Raw genomic sequence first — 22,831 nt, 5'->3', positions numbered from 1 at the left:
ATTATATAAATGTGATTTAAGTTTTCCTAATTACTTATCCGATTAATTTTTCTATCGATATTTCATTAAAAAACGTCTTCATGAACGTTAAATAATAGCTTAATATTCTCTATGTATAAAACTTATCAGTATGCATATATATTTTTCATTTTATCCTAAAAGTGAATATTTTTCGTTGGTGATTGATTTAGCCATGAAAACGATTGAAGTTGCATTAAAACTATCTTTTTTATAACCTCTTCTGTGATTAGATTAAAATATACTATGCACTTATTTATCTCAATATACCATTACGTGACAGAAGAATAAAGATAACACAAATTCAGCAACAATAATATTTTGCAAGTAAAGTTTGATAAGTATGCAGTTAATTCCCGGAAATGGATTTGCAGTCGATTTCTAGATTATAATTGGATTAAATAAAAGAATACAAGTTTCTTTTAAAAGTTATAAATAAATTTACTTTTTTTCATTGTTTATATTCTAATATTTTAAAATATGATTTTACATTTTTCTGTACGAGATATTGTTGATATATATATGTATGTGTATATATACACATACACACACATACATATAAACGTATATGTATATATGTATCATGCATGTAATATATACAATTCTTTAAAAAATATTGTACAAAGGATCTTTACAATATTTAGATCTGAATTTAATTTTGAATATAATTTCTTGCTACTATGTACATAATAAAAAATGTATTGTATTGAGAAGACTTGTTAGATTGAATTGCGCTAACTAAGGAGCCGCATCTAAGATAATCATCTAAGCGCCTTATTGAACATTAATGGATTATCATGCTTGTCTTGCATCATTTATGGTAGTCGGTACTCTCACTTCAATGCCGTCTAGTTCTTCAGTCATGGTTATCTGGCAACCCAGTCTCGAGCTATAATTAAATATACACATTTAAAATAGTGTCGAATAAAAAAATATACATTCGATAAATAATAAATGAAAGAAGTTTACTGCAAGCTTTAAGAAATGTTAAAGGGCAAAAGTATAATAGAACGGTTGAAAGGAGAGACTGAGAGACAGCAGATTTGAATAACAGATTGAACGATGTTTGACTGTGATAGGCTGTTACTTAAAACAAATCTTATTCAAAATTCTTCGGGGATATGGGGATAGAAAGTCATAACCCATGAATAAATGTAGAGGACATTACAAAGTGAAATTTGGACGATGTTTCTCTCGCGTATAGTAATCTTTTACTAGCATATAAAACATTTCTCACTACTAACAAGAAAGAAAAAGAAAGTAAACAGCTCAAATAAATTTTTGAAACATACGTTGGACCTCGCTCTTGCGCCAAATCCAACATATCGGCCTCTTCCTCCGAAGGTTTATCTGGAAGATTATCAAACACTTCCTGAGAAAGAATTAAATGACAAGTGCTGCAGGTCAGTGTTCCTTCACATGCTCCTGTATTCAAGATGAAAAATACATTGCTTTGTGTTACAAATTTGTTCACTATTATTAAGAGATAAAGCAAGTTTTGTAGATATAAATCATAAAACCATACCATAACCATCCAAGTCAAGGTCATTGTTCACAACAATATCTAAAATACTGTTTCCGATTTCTCCTTTTGCTTTTATCCTCTCTCCATTGGCTTTAACAAACGTTACAGTGACCCTAAATAAAAATATGTACAGTATTTATTCATATATTTATTTTTGGTATTTATTATTTCATTTAGATCGCTTTACTAACAAGAATATAATCTTACTTAAATATTCACAAATTAATTCTTAGCAAAGCTAAACAATTTTAATTAATTGTTAATTGTTAATGCATTGCTAAAGTTGTTAAGACACAATACTAACTAACAATTTGTAACTTTGTATTTAAATATTAAGATTTCTTATCATATTAGAGATTTTTTTTGACAGCAGCTTTCACGAAACGTTTTTCGAGATTTTCAAAACGAGAAAGTTATTAATAACATTTAACAGTACTAAAATTGTTTAGATGTTAACGGTGTTAATTAAGAGTAGAAAGCGACTGAAAACGACTTCGAGCAAAATCCAATTGTCGTCAATTAACTTGTCAAGTATAACAACGTATTTTATTAACGTGAACAGAATTGTCGTCACTACTTATTTGTCACATTCGACACGTGAAGCGAGATTAGATTAAGGACGCTGAATTAGTACATATGTACAATTAAAAATTTCGCTGTAAACAAATGTTGCCGATCGAGCTGATCGCCGATCAAGTTGATTCGAACTCGGTCGAAGTTTCGCACGCTCCTGACCGAGAGAAAACACGATCATTGTTCCAATTTTTGTTACTCACTCTTTGTTCTTGGAGAGCGGTTGCATGGTAGACACGGTTCTCGCGAGGATGACTTGACTAGATATGCACTTGTGTGCATAATTCGTTCCCAAGACGAAGAACGATCGCAGTCCCCGCGCCAGTGCCATCGTCCAACGTCGAGCATCAAATTCGCTCACGCGGATAGACGAGCGATTTTATTCGGGATGCCGCCGGGAGACCGAGATTTGACGTAATTGAGAGACCACGCGCGCGGGAACGTGTACTCCGGCTCGCACGCGTCCGCGCAATCGCACGATCCGTCGTCGGTTTTGGTAAACACTGCGATAAGAGTGTGTTCAAGGCTTTAAACTACTATGAATTTCAAGTGCGAATTGCGAAACGCGGCGCGGCCAAACTCGATCTTTACTGCGTGGCAGTTGGACGTGAATAGCGAGGGATTGCCAAGAGAGATTGCTCGACAACCGATCCATTCCATTCGCATCGCGAATCGAGAAGGACAAATCTCTCTTCGCCGCGAGCCGTCTGTCGACCGCTTCGGTGTCTTCGGACTCTTCGATGCGGCGCGCGCATGCGTGAGCTACGTCATTGCACACGTAATCGGTTTCACAACTCGTGTATCGGAATCCGGAATGCTACGCAATTCTGTTTTCTCTAATTCTCGATGTCCACGATAAATTATCAAAATACATTCTGATTGCGATTTAAAAGAAAAATCGTGCGAATTTTAAAAGGAAAAATATTATATCTCGTTGTAACACATGTATTTAAAAACATAAACAATTGTGTGACATTACGTTAAACGTCATCAAATTTTATCAAACATCACTAATCATCATTATGATAAATTGTCCCGATAGGGACGGAAATTCAGTAGAAAAGACCTTACAACAGGGCGTCTCTAGCCTTTTGTTTATTTGCAAAATAAAGTACTACATTGTTAATTGCAGACGAAAAAAGCTTCTTAGAGCTTCTTACAAAGAAATTTGATTACATTAAGTGAATGGGAAATAGATATTTCTGATAACACGCTACAGAACACTGGTATAGACCATATACTTCTAACAATTCATCTGCAGAATATTTATTAAAATAATCGATAAATTGTTGAAATCACGATTTGATTAAAAGGATTGATAAAAAAAAAATTATATAATTGATCCTAGAGAGTGCGGAATTTATTATGATCGATAATCTATAGTTAAATTGTGCTTACACGAAATGCACACATTGATCAAACGCATACACTTTCCTCCACGCTAATAACTGAAAATTGAAATTTGTATATTTAATTACTTTACGCATGTATATGTATAATTATATTGTTTGGGCAATGCCACTGATAGCCTTTCGGCAACATATGATTGATATCAATGATGCTTAAATGTTGAAATTACATAAATTGACAAACTACGAGACGTATGCGTACACACGCACACACACACACATACACACACATACACACACAATAAGTGCCAATTATTTTATTTATATATGTATATATAAAATAATTAACACATACTTTCAACCGTAGAAAATACGAAAAACAATGAAACGTGTAATGAATAAATAATTCGTACACTGTGTAATACATTATGCACAAAAATTGTTTTTGTTTAATTAAAACAAAGATACCCCGAGAAAATTGTATATTGCATGATTCTATAAAAGCAGTTATTAGAACGAGCACGGAAGAAAATGAAAAATTAAAAATAGAAAATGGATCAAATAAATTGAAGATGTACAGCAAAAAAGATGATTTTCGACGATGTACGTAACATCTGTCTTTTAATTCTTTACATCTTTAATTTTATTATTACCGCTCTTATCTTCGAGGACCTCACTCTTTTCATTTTCCTTTTCTTTTCCGGGCTGTTTCTTGTCCGAATTGCGAAAACGATCGTAACGCGAATCCTCATCGTCGCTCGATTTTGACGCACCCGCCTCGGTTTCTCTTAAAATGTCACCTAAATCCTTGTCGACATCGTCCCAAATAATTTTATCGCTACCGTGCGCGCGGTAATCGTCGTCATCTTCATCCCCCTGATTATTCTTACCGTCTTTCGCATTCTTTTCAGACTCTAGGCTATTAGATTTTTCTTCCTCAATTTTAATATATTCTGTATCGCAAACGCTATTGTTATCGGCCGCAGAAGACACTGGCGTAGCAGATACTTGTGGCTCGGAATTGACAGGAGAAGTCTTCGCGTTGTCCGATGTATTATTGGTCACGGTGGAATTGGTAGAGTTCACATTCGTTGAGGATGACTGCAGATGTATTCTTTCCGCTTGACGTCTAAGCGCCTTATCGTCATTATCTCGCACATACCTGCAACGTACGTACAATTGTGTAAGTACCAATTGTAGCTTACCTATCGATTTGCTTGTCCTATTGAACATCGATATGATATACCGTTTAAGATGACTGCGAGTAGAACAATGTAAAGCAACTGCCCGCTCGGTATTTTCACTGCGTGGCAGATATACTTTGCACAATTCGCAGTACTGCACTTCGACGCGTTTTATGTATTCCGCACCGACTTTTATCATTTGTTTGCCTTTCGATTTCTTCTCTGCTTCGCTCGAACTCTCACCCTCGGCCTTTTCCTTCTTCTTGTCATTCGACTCTTCGTCTTCTGCAAACAATGATGGTGTGACATGAGGAAGAGATATTTTGAACAAATTAGGAGAATACTTCGTATATGTTTTTGTTGACATACCGTCTACGTCACCTACGGAATCCAAAGTCATAAAATTATCAAGATTAACTTCCTTGTCATCCTCTTCCGGCGCGCTCGAATCCGCCTCTGCTTCGCCGCTTCCATTTGCATTCATTCTTTCTCTCAGTATACTCTTTCTCTGAGAGAGATAAAAGAAAACGCCGTTAATCTATTTGTATTATACATATCGTACAAGAAAAATCAACGACGATTATCGAAATATAAGAGTTACCTTGATGTGCTCCAGCGAGCACATATGTGTCTCAAAGAACATCGGCGAGCGGAACTGGATACGACAAACACGGCAGAATGGTGTGAGGAATCGCTTCATTTGACGATGAGACTCAGACAGCTGATGAGCAGCTTTCAAAGAGCGGTAATTTAATTTGCAAATGGCACAGAACATAGTGCGAGAGGGTAGCGTGCCGCGCGCTGCATCACGAGCCTCGATATGTCTCTGCTCCTGCCGTTGAACGACTCGCATACGCGTAAGGGTCACCTTATGCCGAGCCGCAATACGCTTCATCGCCGCGCTATGACGACCGGAGAACAGATGGAGCGAATATTCTTTGAACGTAACGCTGTGATGGGCACAGTGCGGGCACTTCAATTTTATGAATTTTCTACCGTCTCGTCTACTCGGCAATTCTTCAGAATCTTCGTTTCTGTCGCGCTCCTCCTTATCGTTCTCGTCATGTTCCTCATCATCACCATCGTCATCTTCATCCTCCTCCAATAAGATAGAACAAATCAACAGAAAACAGTAGCAGCGACAATTATACTACGAGTAATTTAAATAAAGTATTAATAGGGCTAAAACTACTCACTTCTCGCTTCTGATCGTCGTCCTCTTTAATATCATCATCTTTCTCTTCCTCATCCTCGGTGTGTTGCCTTTCTCTATCTTGCTTTTCCTTCTTACGTTTATCATCTTTCTTTTTCTTTTCCTCTTCTTCTTCCATGTCCTCCTCTTCATCGCGTTCGTGCGGCTGCACAATATTGATAGACAATGTCACAAAATTATTCAAACATGTAAGAGACGTGTCATATTTAAAAAAAAAAAAAAAAAAACCATCAAATATTGTATTATGTATTTAATATTCTAGTACATGAAAAAACTAATTAGTGTAACTCAAACAATCTATATAATATGATCCCCGATTTTTATGTTATACATTCGTCCAATGATCGAGTTACATAAATATATTTAAATTCACGATTACGAACGATAGGTTTGATAACGCGTCTTGTTTAACGCCACTGTTGAATTTACCTTTTCTTCGTCGTCCCAATTACTCTTATTATCTTCTTCGTCATCGTCATCGGAAAATTCTGCGTTAATGGCTTTGGCCATCTCTCTATCCTTGTCCTTCACGCTGGTCCCGGATCCAGAGTCCTTTTTACTTCCGGGTAGCCTAGTAGTACCGCTACTAATGACACAGCAATTTTGTTTTGACTTATATTACTTTCCAGCATTCTGTTTTCGTGCTTCTTTGTCTTTCGTTGTATCATCGAGCAAGACTTGCTTATAGATGATACGTAGAAAACATCGCGATAGTATCGGTTTAATATCTCGGCATTATGTCCCAAAATGTGAAATGCGTTTCGTAGTGTACGCTAAAAGTGTCTATTATTCATTTTTCTTTTTTTTTTTTCCCATCGCGTTTTGACATCTTCGCACACTCTCGGTCGTGCCAAAAAATATTATATGAATAGTATAGTCGGGTACCGCTATATAAACTCTAAAGAGAATTATGTCTCATGACGAGTAAAGTACAATTATTTTAGCTCTCGTATCGAAAGTTATTCTATTGCGTATTGATGATACACACATACACACGTACATATTGCGTTTATACGTATCATCGTACTGATTTCTTCTTTATTTTAGAACCTTGCAAAAAGCTCTCCTTTCTCTCTGTCGGCAGTCGGAACGTTTGTTTCATGATCGTTTGCATCTTGACTATTTATATCAATCGATTTACTTAGGCATTTATTCACGCATGTGATTTGTTCGTTCGCTTTCATTTAAATCGTTGTCTTGCGACACTCAGGTCATCGACCGAGAGTCGGTTTGCATGAACCGACCTCAAAGAAGAATATATTCAAGCACAGGCTACGAAGATAATATATTTGCGTACGAGTTTTTTTTTTTTTTTTTTTTTTTGGTAAGTGAGACTGTATTAATAAATTACCTCCTGCGTAGTTTGGTAGTAGTCATGCGCACACGCTGGATGTAGTCTCGCGAGCGTGAGCCTAGCAGCTTTCGACGATAGTCGAGCGAGTGCAGAGTACGCTTGCGAGCCATGAGGATGTCCGATCGAGAGCTCACACGATGAAACGCACCACCTCTACCGCCGGTGCCGCGGGTCGAAATGCGACCTCGGTAATTCGAGCTCTGATGCGATATTCTTCCACGACTCGAGGTGTATCTCTGAGTCGGCGGCGGTGCCATTTCGCTAATCCGAGGGGGTGGCGGGGGCACATAGCTCCGCGAGGCGGAATGACGGTCCTCGGAACGGTGGTACGACGACGCGCGCTCGCTCTGTCTCTTGTCCTCATATACGGCGGACGACGACGATCCCTTATTATCGTCATAGGGCGCCGACGCAGATGAACCGTACGACGAATACCTCTGTGAACCGCTACCGCTACCTCCACCCTGCCAAATCAAATTTAATTGTGCTCCTTCCATGCATTTCTTTCTTTCTGTTTCGTTTCCTGCTCGTTTTTTTTTTCTCTTATATATTTTATTCTACGCACGTATGTATATTTACATGTAAGTATACACGTATGTGTGCTTACGCACATACATCCTTTCACTCCCCTTTTTATTCCCTTTCCTACCGTTTTTATCTCTCGTAGATCTTTCTACACATACACACACATGTACATATCTACTCTGTTTAACTCTGAATTGCTACTGTTCAACTGGGCTAATCGAGTGACTAACCGACTGACATCGATTGATGGATTGATCGACTGACTAAATGGCTAACTGACTAAACTCAATCGACTAAAAAATTTGATCGATTAACTGCACAATTGTCGGCATATAATAATTAACTGATATGTTTTTATTTTCAGTTTTCAAATCCATTTGCATTTTTCATCCGGTTATCACGTGCATGCAGTGCTAATCGTTTAAAATAGTTCAGTGTCGTGACCGTCTCAGTCATATGGGATTAATAATTGCAATTACTCTATGCTCATTGTATATACCTAGATACAGACATATAATTTGATTTTCCCTAAATAATTACGAATCCCTAAATGCCTTTTCGTTGCCTTATTACGTGACTTCGCGTAATCGTGCGAAAAATGTACTAATCTTGTTCATATTTGCAATCTTGGGAGTAGTAGCAGCGCTCGCTTTCCTCGAGCTAACAAATTCTATCGTGCCACTCAATGATGCATCTATATATATATATATGTAATACATATGATGCTCTCGATAGACCTTTCCAACTTAGTCGAATTATCTGTCATTAGGCGTGATATGTCAAATCTTTCATTTACACGAGGATGATAATCGAATGAAAGTAACGAAGAAAGCCGTCGCTATGTAATCATTTGTAAATGTTTGTGCGTATGGTTGCGTAATTAGATAGTTTAAACAATATTATGTATAGGCATATACATCCATATATATATATCCATTTTGCGTTCGTCTCCCCCACATGTACCATGCATGCCAAGTATTTTCCATCATACTGCAGGGATATGCATACATTAGATTAATTCTTTCCTAATTCCCTTTTTGCTTAACGTAAAGTCAATAAAGGACAAACGTGTCCCAGTACGATTGGAAAGGTCTACGAATATATTAAATATTATTCAAAATTTGTGCTCTTGTAATTTAGCATTTGATAATTTAGATAATTGATTACACGATGCTATGGATGATATATTTCATGAAAATCCCATGTGTCATAAGGCGATGCCTGAGGACGTTGTATGTTATTTTTCTATACAATCTCTCTATTCTCAACGTTACTGCACAATAAATCGATATAATTGCGCTTATCGCTCTCTAACGGGAAATAACATGATGCAACTCGCACGTACGTCTATCCATTCGACTTTCCATCGACTTCAAATAGCTCGCAGACTTTAATAGAATCTATGCGGACAGCGGGCAATATCGTAAATACCATCTAGGTATATTTCATCTTTTAACGATTCATCTTTTAATAATTTGACGTTTTTGTAGCGTTCCACCGCAGTAGCGCCCCAACGCAAAAAGAACGAGTGTTCGAGAAGCCGTTGGTTCGCGTTGCTTGAAAGGAAAGTATGATAACTTATGAATGTTTCAATCTAAACCATACCAATTGTTTTTTATATACGAGTGTCCTGAAATTATTTAATATTCCTTTGTGTCTAACTCATTCTGAATAATTACATTATAAGTGACAAACTTTCAGGACCATCGTTCTCAATTACAATACAAAAGATAATATTTGAATCTTCTATAGAAAGAAATTTTTCATTATGGAAATTCAGTTAGGGAAATATGATTGTACAGAATTGTATATTGATGTCATACTATAACTTTGTTCGTACTATAACTCTTAAATTATTAATCATCTTACGAAACAGAGAAATGGATAAAAGAGATTATAAAGAGAGAGATAGAGTAGGATATATACCTGATAAGAATCGCTTCTCATCCTTTTACGTGTTGACTCGCTAGATGATCGATGGTCATCCCTAGCGGAATATGAATCCTGAAAAAAAAAAATAAAGAAACATTTTAGTACACTAATGTCATAAAAATGTTTCCAATAGTTTACTATAATATCAATCTGTAGTCTTACACGAGGTCTTTTATAACTGTTTGAATGATCACCACGACCACCTCTGCTTGAATATCTTTCCGATCCTATAAAGAAAATAACAATCAACACAATTACAATATTGTTCATTTACTTCGTTTGGGGGATGTCTAATTTGAAAATTATGAAATTTTACAAATCATGACTCAGCCTGGGCTGAGCTCCATTGGGCTGTGTTTTAAAGCAGAGATTTTTTTTCTTGGCCAATCAAACGCTTGGAAACATTTGTAGCTGAATGGAGCACAGTCTTAGTTCTGTTTTTTTTTTTCAAACAATCATTTGGCTTTACCATTAAAAATCTAACGCATTTATTACCTGAATTATATTTAGATCTAGAATCATAGCTCGTCGTCGAATATTTAAATCTGCCACCTCTGGAAGATGAATATCCTCCTCTGCCAGATATATTTCCTCCTGCTGAACCACCATTCCACTCGTTTCCTCCGCCGCCACCTCGACCCCTATAAGAACCCCCTCCGCGAGAACTAAATCCGCGACCACGAGAACTCATGGTGGAGCTATAAAAGAAACCGAGAAAGACATTTCTCGTTACGCTCATACCGCCATTTATCCTTTTTCTCCATGTTTTTGGAATTTTGAAGTCTTGTGTCAAAACAAAAAAAATTAACTCCTTTTTGACATGCAAATCAAGGTATTTATGCGCAAGTATATATATCAACAAAATTGTAAAATTGTAAAAAATTCGTGGCAATATTAAAATCGCGCGAAGTGCAAGATGCTCCATCAAAATATCAATAATTATAATTTAATAATATAATTTTTAATTTGTGCCACCAAAATAAATTTATCGATCTTGTCGAAACGCAAATGTAAAACCCCATGTGATTAAACGTATGTACATTACCAACCTGTATTTGTTGTAACCATAGCTCATGATTGCAACTTATCGATGTGCGAGACAGAGAGAGAGAGAAAGAGAAATGGGGCTGTAGTGGATACAGCGTCAATACTCTACGAACAAAAGAAATTATTTTGTACAACACATGTGGCATGAGTTACATTCGTGGGAGAACATACATCCGGTAGTCTCTCTCTGCGATTACAGGTCGCTTGTTCGGGTTCAGGTTCAAGCTAGCAATCGCGAATCACGGTCGTAATCTCGAATGACGCAATTCGTGTAAAATCCGCTACCGAGATCGATTATCTCTCCGAGGAGAAAAAAAAAGGGGGGAAGACTAAAATCGGAAAAAGCACGATTACGAACGGTGTGTCGACGAAATCCCGACATTCCCGACGCGCCGAGCGTCGCGAGTGACACACGACGGTGTCGCGCCATGAATCAGCGAGGTACACCCATGCCCCTTACGCGAAATACTCCAGGGGAACATTGTTCGCCGTAAGAGGCGAACGGGGGTCAATAAACGGATCGATAATCTCGCGTTTACACGACTCGACGAGACAATGGGCGCGTTTTCGGTGCCCTATTTCGCGCCTCGACGAGCGCAACATAGGAAACCCTTACCTGGGCGAGTCGCCGTGGAAACTCCGCAACCTCCGACTTTCCTCGACTCTACACACGCCAACGCCAAGAGCACAACTACGACCGCCGACCTCTCGACTAGGTTCGCACTAGGCCCAACTAGGCCTAGGTCTAAGCCTCCTCGGCCACCTCGATCGACGATATCGCGAGTCTATTCCAAAAAAACACGCGCAAGGCCAGAGCAAACGAGATATATTCATTCATCGAGCAACCACGAAATAAAATGTCGGCAGTCGGCACGCACGTTTTCGGTATATACGCGTCTCAGCTCCCAAGCAAGCCACGAATGTAAATGGAGAACACTCAACACTCGCGTGTTGCGTTTGACATCCAATGGCAGAACGTATTTCCTAGGGACTCCGGCCGAAGACACACGTTGCGTTCCTGGAATACGAATCTTTCTATTGGCTATTGGAAGCGCCGCACGCAATTGGACGTCACGATTAGCGTGAATCTGCAATTATAAAGCTAATTATAAAGCGATTCATAGTCCAAAATTTTATATTCGTCTCAAATACATATATTGGAGATTCTAATGAAATGACCACATATAACTTTAAGAGATCGTTTTCAGATAATCGTAAAATATAAGATTCAAATGGCATAATTGTTCGGAGCAAAATTTCAAACTATATTCGTTGCTCTCGTCGTTATCGAAATTGCCGAGGCATCAATCTTAATTATAGAAAAGCAAAGCTTTGCGAAATTCCAGGCAAAACTTCTGCAATTGAAAAATGTCACATCTGCAATGAAGAACGCTTTCGAGTGTACATACAGTCCATATGATATCATATTACCGACTGCCGACATAATTCAGAATTCGGTCTCGCTCTGCTCGTACGTTAGCAACAAGAAATTAATAATTCTGTGTTAACAAAATAATATATTACAAGTATTGATAAATTAAAAATGTATTATTAAATTATAATTATTGATTTTGAAATTATTATCATTGATTCATATAATTATTTAAAATCATGTTGATGTTACATTATTTTGCAACTATATATTGTTTTATTATCATTAATTAGAATAATCTTTTGCGTCATTGAATCTGTAATCGCAATGTTTTTTACACAAATAGAAAAAAAACAAGGATAGAAAAGAGAATAAAGCACGTATTCTCATTATGATTTTTGATAATACTATATTATATATCGAACAAACCGGGTATGCATTGATACGTTATGTGATTACATTGTCACATTACGTTAGTGTTGGTAATAATCGCTATAATTATTTCTCCGCGCATTCTTGCTGCTAAATGAGAATCTATGAAAAAGATAAATCTGGAAATTCGTTAAAAGTATATACGTTTGACTGCATATAGGACTTAATCGATAGAGTTAATTTTCTCAGGGGATTTTAATAGTAATTATATAACGATAAACATACAAAACATTTAAATCTAATGTACTGCTCCTTCGTATGTAATTCTATTTACACGCAAAATTCTTCTAAGCCTGTCACGTCCTTGTGTTGGAAAAATCCTAGTATAATGGAAACGAATTATCTACGTTATTATTATCTATAAGAAAGGGAGAAATAAGGGAAGAAGAGAAAAGAAAGACTAAAGAGACATCCACATATCGTATGAAAGTCAATAAGATTAAAGATAGATATATAATAAGCGTGCAAGCCTTAGCTGCGATTACTCGTTTTCGCCTTTTTTTTTTTAAAGTCGTACCTTCTTACTTTTAATCTGACAAACTCCCTATTTATTCTTTTATCATATCCACGGATGTTCGCGATTTCACACTAATCGTTTGACGATTGAGAATAAGGATGCTCAGACAAGAATGCGAAGGCTCGACTATATATGTATATTAAAAGCGTATTATATATATATATATACACATACATACATATAACACACGGCGTGACAAATGCATCGTTCAAAATTCTACTTGAGCTTAGCATCTGCGTTTTACATACACAAGAACAAACACATAAGATTAAAAATAAATAATAACTCATATCAATCAGTTTTTAACAATAAAAATTTGTTTTTTAATATTTTGATCAAGCAATCACGATGCATAAATATCTAGACATGATGCTACCTGCTCGAACACGCTCGAAGTAATACGAATATCGTAAGTGTGGCAAGACATTTGTGACACCGTATGTATATCGGCTGAAAGATTCTCGGGTCAGTTCACCATTAATTAATATCGGCAATAATGTATAAGATGAATATTTGCGGATAATTGAATATTCGTTTCAAAATACTTCGTATTCTCCATACAAATCGTCATACATACCCGCACACCCACACGCACGCACACACGCACACACGAAGCAACAAATACGCACGCACGCACGCATGCATACACAACCTTTGTAATTGTAATATTGAGCATTCGTTCCTTTCCGCTTTTTTTTGTCAAAAACAATAGATTTGCTCTTTGTAGCCAAACTTTTTGTACTTTTCATCTCGTTTCTCTTTTTTTTCTCCGTCTAATTATGTACTTATTTCATTGTAAGTGCAGAAAGTATGACATATAGCGCAACTACAAAGAACAGATCTATTGTCAAGTTAATGTAGTAACACGTTCGATCGTTTTTTTCTTCTGACTCGTCTATGTAATTATTCCTTCGCTATTATCGGTCCAAATAATAGTACTAGTTATAATTTGTTTTGTCTAAAGAGACGATATAAGTTATGCGACGTGCATAATGACGTTACTAAGATCTTTTTTTAACCATCCAGACTATATTCCGCGTCCAAGGCGGAATGAGACACATTTACATCGTCGGAGTGGCTCTCGTATTGACAACAATTTTCAATCACCAAGTTTGCGAGTTCTTTTATACGTTCGTATGGCCTAGGATCTGCTATCACCGTATGCAGCTTGTCCAGTCCTCCTTCCTTCACTACTAATGCACAGTATTTGAATGCTAAAAACATGTCGAATCATATCGTAAAATAGCGAGAAACGCAATGGAGCAAGGATACTTTAGCAGTGGATACTTAAAAAATTCGACACAAGTATGAAAATTATAATATTGCAGTATACGTACAGTATACTTTGGTAAGATTAGCGAGAGCCCAAACAGCCCAATGTTGACATGGAGGAGTATGATACACATCCAGCAGACGCAATAACGGTCCAAACGATCGATAATTGATATTACGTTCTGCATTTAAGTCCCAGCTCTCGATCGCTTGCACCATGTATTTAAGGACCTCTTTACGAGTTGGCTTTTCTATTGTCCAAGCGTCAACGCCATCAGATGCCATGTGTGCCAAAATGCCAGCAGCATTGTACGGTACCTAATATAATTTGAGAAATATATCCATTTGTGAGCACGTTAGAAATTTAGATAGTAAAAAATGCTCGAGTTAGTTGAAGTGAATAATTTACAATAACAAAAAAAAAATGAAAAAGGGAAATACGAAACCTCAATTCCATCGCTATTGGAACGTAGCAGATTGGCGAAAACCGTGACGTATCGTTCCTGCATAAGATGGATTCGAAGATATTCGACTTCTGCCACATTTCCGAGCAAACCCATCATATTCCTCAACAGTTCTTCTTTATGCGGATATTGCTAGACACACGAAAAAGTATTGTAATAAAAATATGAAAATTACAGCTTTTAAATTAAATTAATAATAAATTGTATTGCGTAGCAACCATAGCCGAACATATACAGTAAAACAAACCTGTACACATTTGAGGAAAAGTGTCATGCCTTCTTCATCTAAGAATCGTTGACAATTTATAGACGTTTCGTCTGTCATATTCCACATAGTCGACCATGCGACTTCTAATACATCGTCGAATATATTTGTTTCCACCCTGTATTCTACCAATTCCAACATAGTCTTGACACAACCCAACTTGCCGAGCAATCTTTTCTCTTTACCTTCCACTTGACAAGCTAAAGAGTTTAGTAAATATATTCCGATTCTCTGAACAAAACTTTCTGGTTCCGAGTGTTTGGCTGAATGTAGAAGCACCTTCACAAGGGTTTCGTAATTCGACATCTACAGAAATAAATGATAGTTATATTTAAAAAATATATATACATTTTCTTTTATTATCTCAAATTAAATGTAAATCTCAATAAATAAAAACGTAATTTTTCTTTTTATTAAAACAATAATTTTGATATATGCATAGAATTTTTAACATGCAAAGATAATATTTTATTAGGTGGCGATGCAAAATTTAAAAAAGAATTGAAAATACAAACCACATCGTGTGGTATGCGGAATTGACACAATGCCAAACAACCGTTCCGCATCATAGTCTCTTCGTCTCTATGTGTGCTCATACCAGCGAGGAGAGTACTGATAATCCTTCTCTTCATTCGCGCTACTAATTCACCCTTTTCCTTCATCTTTACTATGTAGAATAACGTGGCGCTGTAATATGCGATATAAAATTAAAGTTACAATTGTCGACGTAAGTCTAACGAGACTTTCTCAAATATTGCGCAGTTGCTTCTCTTGGTAATGGACAATTTATAAAATTACAGAATGCGCGCCTACCTCCCCGATATCTGTATATGCTTCTGAGCTGGATGCTTTTCCATCGCTTCCAAGACAGTATACAACGCTTGATCCATTCTATGACAATTTTCATATCTAAATACATGATATAAATCGCTCAATACTTTTTGCAGTAGTTCTTGTTTATTGTCCATACAAACATGAGCGGCGATCAATATTTGATCCTCATTTGCGTCACCAGCCACCTAATCCAAACCGTGAGAAAATAAATAGATAAATAAAAGATATTTTTCCCTAATTTACTGCAACAAGGCAGCAAAAAACAAAAACAGTTTAAAAATTTTCAACTTGTTTTTCAGTTAACGCTGTATAATTAGTAGACGCGAATTATGAAACATCTCGTATATATCTCACCACTTTTGCCGGTATATCGTGTCTTCTGCAAGCACCGTGTGCCGTTCCGTAAAGTCCTAAAAATTGTAATGGCTTATGTATCCTAGATGCTAGTCCTGGTATATCGGAAAGTTGCCCGAAATAGGTATGCTCGATATTCATATCGGTGGGACGCTCAGCTACTCCTCTTCCCGCAAGATTTGTACCACCGATGTCTAAAGAAACCAACTGGGGTAAACCATTTACTAGGTCAGACAGGACTTTATTGGGATTATCAAATTGTCCCTGTTTATGACTCGACTGAGAAATGTCCAAGTGCCTGTAAAAATATATTCCATGTAAATCTATATTGTTTAAGTTTTACGTATCGTTTAGTATATTTGCATGCTCTAAAAAAATTTATAACAACTCTAAATAAAGTTTAAAACTATATTATTTATAATCGAAACTTTATGACGTATATACCTTAAACTCTTCAATTGACAGATGTTCTTGACAAAAGGTTTTGGGTCGGTATTGACCTTAACGTTGTACAAAGTTAAGGATACTAAATTTGGTACCAGATGATAAAATTCGAAAGTGTAAATGTTACAACTATTGGACAAGTCTAGATGCGTCAGATTCTTCAATCCCGCTAGGAGCAGTAAATATTCTGCTGTAGTAAATATTCCTACGTGTGCTAATGCCAGTCGTTTTAAATTTGGCGTATTAAAAACATATCCTCGTTCGTAGTAATTGAAGGCTACAACAAAGAGAGGTTAACAGACAGTTTAAACAATTCACTCGTTAGGATAAACTGCAGAATATGTAAATAATAGTGATTTCTCTTACAGGAATTTACTAAACTAGAAGGTATGATCATCGAAGTGCCATGACATGCTAAACTGTGTAAATTCTCCGAATTGGCATTAATATGCTCGATCGAGAGTTCCGTTACGTTGCTACAATCGGTGAGCTCTAGATCGTAGAGTTTGTGGTTGACAAGGGTCTGGACCGAGGTGTCGGTCAGGCTGCAGTTGGAGATCTTGACGCGCTTCAGTCGGGTCGCCGCCAGATTCTTGAAGATTGAGAAGAAGCAATCGTCGTCCTCGGTCGCCTCGCTGCGCTGCGCGTATTCGATAATCTTGTCGCATATCTCGCTCGGGAAGGCTATCCCCTTCCGCAGTATTCGGTGGCCGCGTTTACCCTTTACCGAGATAATGTCGAGATTCTCGCAGATGAGTTTGTAGCACAAATCGGTAAGTCGCTCCGGGCCTACATATTGATCCGTGTGAAATAAGTCATCCAGCTCCGCCATTCTTTCCTCTCTCGACGAAGTTCGGAGGACTTTTACTGAATCACGGCCGCGAATCACGCATGAAAAAGGAGCGGCGCGTTATATCCTCTCTCCGTAATTATACGCAATTTCGGTGGGACCGTAGAAACACGTCCGCGGGAATATACGTTGCGTTATGTCAAACGTGAGATCAGCTGGGAACGCGCGACATGGCGCGCGTCACAAGTTGTGTACGAATTCTCGGCCGATCACATTTATAGCCCGTTACGCGTTCGCGCTGCGCATTAATAACTCTTTAACACACCGCAGCCACCGTGCGTCTCGCGGACATTCGCGGACTCGCGCCTGGGACGCGACACTCCGGTTACTCCAAAACACCAAACACGGGCGGCACGACTCCACGGCGGGGCTGCGTAGAAAAAAAATCCACTAATGTGATTTCGTTCGATCGAAAATCCTTCCAAGAGCTTGGAGCTACAGCTGTTACCACATCACTGTCGCCGCCATCCCTACCCCCCCGCTTCCACCGCCACCTTCACGCTTCCCTATACCACACACACAATTTCTTTTCTCTCCTTTCGCTCGCATCGCCTCTACCTACGCGCACCGCGCGTAGATCTTACATTTCTTTCGACATATCGCTACGCTATCTCAAGTAATCTTATTGATCACAGTAGAATATTACGTAGAAGTACGTACGCTATGTATAGCGTGTGGAGCGCGGGGGGAGGGGGGACGACAAAAAAATGCTCCAGGAGTCCAGGTGTAGCACGTAGAGCAGCACAGCTGCACCGAGCTTCCTTAAGCCTGTATCGGCCGTATCAGAGAAAACGCGCATTGAGGACTGATTGCTAAGAGGGAATTAGACTGACCAATCGGAAAGCGTTAGTCCTTTCATCCTGATTGGCTGATTTTCAATCTTCCGGATAATATTATCTACCAAAAGTCGATAATACCGACACTCTGCAATTACCCACCCGGGCCCGCCGGGCTGGCACGAAAATTTACCCAGGGCTGGCGGTCTTTAACAGCTGTATCTCGTCGGTGCTAATGATAACAGAAAAATTTCGTTGGATATTCTATTAACTTTGTTATACGATAAACATCACGGCCTGCGTGGAAATTCTTCAAAATCTTTCCATGTAAATATAATAAGATAATTCACTCTCTCAATTTTGATTTAAATAAGTATAACACCCTATATGAATTCAATAAAATAAAAAATGGAAATTACATATATTGCAATATATGTAATTTATTTAATAATAAACAATATACTAATTATAAAAAAAAATTTGCTTATAAGTTATGAAAAAATATACAAATTTTTGTCTTTTTGGACTTGTGTTTCCTTCATATAAGCTTAAAAATTTTTTTACGTATTTGGCGTATGTTTCTTTACTTTTTTTTTATAAAATATAATTTCTCACTCTTTTCTCTTTCAATTTCTTTTACATTCGAAATTAATTAAATTACCGCCATTTTCCGCGTTTCCAAGCAGTCTCCTTGGAAACACGAAAATAAATGGCGGTAAAAGCTTTCAACCGCACTCGGGTCTTTAACTATAGTCCCAAACGTTGTTCCAAAAGTTTTTTTAATCTGTGCTCTGTGCAACTTTATTTATCGTTCGCAAGACGCAAAATGAAAACCGGCGACTTCGAATCGCCGCAACGGACATCCTCCAGAATTCCCAGCGTTACTTCGTCCAGGATAAAGCTCGGCGCTTTCGGACGAGTCCGCAAGACGGGATGCGAACGGAATGTCGCCTCGGCGCTTCTTCAACAACGACAAGCCTTTCGGGTCATTCACGAGAACGTGGACGTCACGCCGAAGCCGTTGGTCCACGCAGCCTTTAGCACCATCGACGAGAACCAGACGACCGCTTTGGAGACGATCGGGTTATTCCAGACCGGGAGCGCTTCCCAACTGATGACCTCTCCTTCGAGAGTCAGCGGTCTCAGGACCAGTTCCTCCATCCTCCTCAAGTCCTTCTCGATAACGTCCGATGATTTGCAGATGGAAAGTCTGCTGTCGACGCAGATTTGCGAATTTGTGCCTACGGAGGAGGTCGAAGAAGCCGCGCCGTCGCCCTTTTTCCTACCTAGGTAATGACAGGTGTCATTTATTATTGTGTTATTTCGATTATTAAATTTTCAAGCTGTAGAAATTTAATTGTGGAACATTACGGAATTTTATAGAAATTTATATGTAATTTGGATTTAAATGATAGGTTACGATAATGCGGACATATGTTTATTTACAGTGACGACTCGGCAATATTCGCGACGCGTCCGGAAGCTGTGACGATCACTTTAAGAGAGACGCAAACGTTCTTCGTGTTCGAGATGCCGCAGATGACCGAGGATCTGCAGACGCCCGAAGGGCAAGCGATTGTACGGGAAAATGAGAATTACGAGTATGTAACGGTAGGACCGGGCTCTGATCGGAAGCTGTTGAACGTCGAGACGCAGACGATACGCGTGTTGACAAAATCGCGTGGCACTTACTGCGGCCTGAGACTCCGCAAAAATCAAGGGATGTTTGTGAACAACTGGGTAATTCATGATACTTACGCGGCACCGGAGTTGATGATAGAGAAGAATGGACGTATGATTGTACACACGAAAGAATCAATGTGGCGGATGCGAGAAGCTCAGGTAAGAATCGTGTATCTGTTTACAAACTTTTTTTTTTCTAAGTAATTAAAGTAATTTTCTTTCCATTGTAGTTTAAATGTAAAAGAAAGAAATATAATTGTATATACATGGATATAATAGAAAAATTGACATATTACTTTTATAAACTAAAAATTAATTTAACTTATCAGAATCTTTAAATATTTAAAAAAGGCTTGAAATAATAAACATGAAATATCTTTTATGCAGGATGAGTCAAAAGAAGAATTAAAGATTAAAGATTTAAAGTTCTTAAATGTTTGATATTTCAGAAGATAATAGTATTCGTTAATAAATAAATAAATAAATAAATAAACATAGAAAATTATTTTTATGAGTTCGATTCCAAAGAGATTTCCATTGTATTTTTTTGACAGGAACTCCGGTATAAGCTTCCCGAACCTGAAACAGTCCCTGATCAAAGCCCTGAGGAGCAGTTGTCTCGTATCTGTCGGGAGACAGGGTTCCTGGATGCGGCGTGCGTAATGGAACGTATAATCGCGAACAATGTATTCGCGGAGGCACAAAAGCGATTTACTGGCTTAATCAAACGCGATCCGTGCGACCTGAATCTGGAATTTGATTATCGATTGGATCTGCTGTGGACATTCGCATGCGAAATAGCGCACGATCGTCCTGTGACCGCATTTTGTTGGAGTCCAGCTAACGCGAGCGTCCTCGCTGTTGCCTATGGCGCCAAAACTGGTGCCGACAAGATCGACGGAGTGTTGTTGATCTGGTCCGCCAAGAATCCTAGCCAACCCGGCCGCGAGTACACCTTCGACAGTCCACTATCCGACATGAATTGGAGTGCCGAACGACCGAATCTTCTGGCGATTGGTTTCTATGACGGAAGTTTGAAAGTTATTGATGTTAGCGCGAAGGAAGTGAACGTCATCAGGCAGAGTCATAGGGAGACATCGGCAGCTTGTTCGCCACATTGGCAAGTAAGAATATTATTTATTGCACTATCATTCTAATTTTGGATAATATGAGAAAATGTATTATATACAATTTAGGAATATATAATTTATTTAAACAAAATTTCTAATTGTAACAAAAGCATTATACATAAAAAAGATCTACGCTAAACGTATATGTTTCGACCTAGATTGGTAGTACATCCTTATCATATTTGACTCTAAGGATGCAACGTATTAAATTATTTTTTATTTTGTAATATTTTATATGTAATTATTATTCGTTAAAGTGGCTGAAAAAGATCAATTTAAGTTGAAACATATATCACGTCTAGCGTTGATCTTTTTTATGTATAATGCTTATCGCTATTAGAAATTTTGTTGTAATAAAAAACGTTTATCATCTTTGTTTAAATAAGCTCGTTAGTTTGCTCCTAACTTAATTTGTTTATAATTTATTTATTAATTATGAACTCTACGAACTGCAACTTCGACCAACAATATTTAATTTTTCCATCAGGTTCAGTGGTGGAGTGGCGACGAACAATTTGACTACCAAGAACAGATCTATACCAGTGATCAAGACGGCAGGATATACTGCTATCGTTTGAGTGAAGATTTTTTTGCTACAGAGATCATGCGCCTGTATAGAATCGAAGGTAAATTAGCCGGGGTTTCTAGAACCGATCACTGCGTGGCTTACGACGTGCCCATCAGCCGCCAACCGGGTGCTCTCATTCTTCGAAGACATCCCATCGTCAGCAACGTTTACTTCGTCGGCTCCGACGAAGGTTGCGTCTATCGATGCTCCACAAATTACTTGCGTCAGCACATAGACAGTTTTCTGGCGCACGACGGTCCGATTTACTCGTTCGAGTTCTCACCCTTTTGTCAGAAGTTGTTTCTGACCTGCGGCGCCGATTGGTGCATCAGAGTCTGGGCCGAGAGTATCGCTGAGCCGCTTATCACCCTGTCGACAGCGATGGCGTGCGTAAGGAACGCCTGTTGGAGTCCTACGTGCTCCACCATCATCGCCAGTGTCGTGAACGACCAGATTTGCGTTTGGGACATTTATAGGAAAACGCATACTCCGACATCCGTGACCGTATCACCAAACGGAGCGAGATTGATCGCCGTTGATTTTACGGCGAATGGGAATCAGCTGGTGATTGCTGATGTCGAGGGCACCGTTTACGTCTACAATCTCGAGGGTATGCCGTTTCCGCCCTACGATCAAACTAAAATATTGATTGAGGCTATCCACAAGGCATTGGCTACAAAACCGGAACTGCTAAGGAAGCTGAAGAAACTCGGCCCACCATTCTGATCGTTCGATTCCTAATGAGGTAAGTACCAAAAAGAAATTAAATTATTTAAAACAAATTTACTTGCAATTTTGTGAAGATATTTTTTAAATTAAATATTAATTAAATTAGAAGATTAGATTACGCGTAAATTGTTGAAACGAATTTTTTGAGAACTGTTTTTAATATAACGGAAGAAATGATAAATTTTTAAAAAAGAATGAAAATAATTGGCTGCTCCTTAAAAATAAAAAATATTCCAACGTACATAGACTTCTACTCAGGGCTACTTTATTATCGACTCCAGTCGATAGACTCTCCCGACACGTGGGGACCCCTCTCGATCTCGGTCTATCGGTTGCACCGCGAGCCTTATTGCGACAAGAGAGAATGCAAGAGAGAGAGAGAGAGAGAGAAAGAAAGAAAGAAAGAGAAAGAGAGAGAGAG

The 22,831-nt window shown here is 38.1% G+C and overlaps 4 protein-coding genes across 9 annotated transcripts in view; 1 reads left to right on the top strand and 3 right to left on the bottom strand.

Moving 5' to 3' along the window:
- Positions 1–722: 722 nt before the first annotated feature.
- On the bottom strand, positions 723–2,865 carry LOC105454104 (adrenodoxin). The gene is made up of 4 exons (XM_011696470.1): positions 2,320–2,865; positions 1,544–1,656; positions 1,311–1,443; positions 723–907 (listed from the first exon to the last, which is right to left on the bottom strand). The coding sequence occupies exons 1-4, from the start codon at positions 2,445–2,447 to the stop codon at positions 814–816; spliced, it is 468 nt and encodes a 155-aa protein (XP_011694772.1). The 5' UTR covers positions 2,448–2,865; the 3' UTR covers positions 723–813.
- Positions 2,866–3,194: 329 nt separating this feature from the next.
- On the bottom strand, positions 3,195–11,660 carry LOC105454103 (zinc finger CCCH domain-containing protein 13). Of its 3 annotated transcripts, none has more exons than XM_011696467.1 (12): positions 11,337–11,660; positions 10,723–10,825; positions 10,169–10,371; positions 9,836–9,900; positions 9,668–9,745; positions 7,214–7,680; positions 6,292–6,448; positions 5,846–6,007; positions 5,251–5,751; positions 5,019–5,157; positions 4,712–4,934; positions 3,195–4,627 (listed from the first exon to the last, which is right to left on the bottom strand). In XM_011696467.1, exons 2-12 carry the CDS (start codon positions 10,746–10,748, stop codon positions 4,087–4,089), a joined length of 2,562 nt encoding a protein of 853 aa, XP_011694769.1. In that variant the 5' UTR covers positions 10,749–10,825; positions 11,337–11,660; the 3' UTR covers positions 3,195–4,086. The 3 variants fall into 3 exon arrangements, with proteins under 3 accessions (XP_011694769.1, XP_011694771.1, XP_011694770.1); XM_011696469.1 differs by having other exon boundaries at positions 5,251–5,748; XM_011696468.1 differs by having other exon boundaries at positions 6,292–6,445.
- Positions 11,661–12,481: 821 nt separating this feature from the next.
- LOC105454102 (protein zer-1 homolog) lies at positions 12,482–18,170 on the bottom strand. Its single transcript, XM_011696466.1, has 9 exons — positions 17,041–18,170; positions 16,675–16,951; positions 16,231–16,528; positions 15,856–16,061; positions 15,558–15,729; positions 15,025–15,348; positions 14,760–14,909; positions 14,379–14,631; positions 12,482–14,255 (listed from the first exon to the last, which is right to left on the bottom strand). Exons 1-9 carry the CDS (start codon positions 17,504–17,506, stop codon positions 14,056–14,058), a joined length of 2,346 nt encoding a protein of 781 aa, XP_011694768.1. The 5' UTR covers positions 17,507–18,170; the 3' UTR covers positions 12,482–14,055.
- Positions 18,171–19,014: 844 nt separating this feature from the next.
- LOC105454101 (WD repeat-containing protein 78-like) overlaps positions 19,015–22,831 on the top strand; it is a 30,715-nt gene continuing 26,898 nt past the window's right edge. For 2 of the 4 annotated variants that reach the window (XM_011696464.1, XM_011696463.1), the window contains exons 1-4: positions 19,015–19,590; positions 19,749–20,142; positions 20,538–21,107; positions 21,601–22,426. In XM_011696464.1, the coding sequence (XP_011694766.1) occupies positions 19,127–19,590; positions 19,749–20,142; positions 20,538–21,107; positions 21,601–22,407 (2,235 nt within the window). In that variant the 5' untranslated portion in view covers positions 19,015–19,126 and the 3' untranslated portion in view covers positions 22,408–22,426. Of the gene's footprint in view, positions 19,591–19,748; positions 20,143–20,537; positions 21,108–21,600; positions 22,619–22,831 lie in introns of those variants that run through there. The other 2 variants (XM_011696462.1, XM_011696465.1) reach the window with 2 other exon arrangements.

This window comes from Wasmannia auropunctata, unplaced genomic scaffold (assembly GCF_000956235.1).
Source record: "Wasmannia auropunctata unplaced genomic scaffold, wasmannia.A_1.0 LD335988.1, whole genome shotgun sequence".
In the NCBI taxonomy this organism is placed as follows: domain Eukaryota; kingdom Metazoa; phylum Arthropoda; class Insecta; order Hymenoptera; family Formicidae; genus Wasmannia; species Wasmannia auropunctata.
The sequence above is the reverse complement of the archived record's forward strand: the minus strand, read 5'-3'. Positions and strand labels throughout refer to the sequence as shown.

Bases quoted from the DNA above. Each gene is read 5' to 3' on its own strand.
- LOC105454104 (XM_011696470.1), bottom strand. From the start codon at position 2,447: ATGGCACTGGCGCGGGGACTGCGATCGTTCTTCGTCTTGGGAACGAAT. The intron at 1,657-2,319 runs GTGAGTAACAAA...ATTTTTATTTAG, and splicing joins CCGCTCTCCAAGAACAAAGA to GGTCACTGTAACGTTTGTTA. The intron at 908-1,310 runs GTATGTTTCAAA...ATTTAATTATAG, and splicing joins GCGCAAGAGCGAGGTCCAAC to CTCGAGACTGGGTTGCCAGA.
- LOC105454103 (XM_011696467.1), bottom strand. From the start codon at position 10,748: ATGAGCTATGGTTACAACAAATACAG. The intron at 5,752-5,845 runs GTGAGTAGTTTT...TCTATCTTATTG, and splicing joins ACGACGATCAGAAGCGAGAA to GAGGAGGATGAAGATGACGA. The intron at 5,158-5,250 runs GTAACTCTTATA...TATCTCTCTCAG, and splicing joins GCTCGCTGGAGCACATCAAG to AGAAAGAGTATACTGAGAGA.
- LOC105454102 (XM_011696466.1), bottom strand. From the start codon at position 17,506: ATGGCGGAGCTGGATGACTTATTTCACACGGATCAATATGTAGGCCCG. The intron at 16,952-17,040 runs GTAAGAGAAATC...TCTTTGTTGTAG, and splicing joins TTCTAGTTTAGTAAATTCCT to CCTTCAATTACTACGAACGA. The intron at 14,910-15,024 runs GTTTGTTTTACT...TCGTGTGTCTAG, and splicing joins TTTTCCTCAAATGTGTACAG to CAATATCCGCATAAAGAAGA.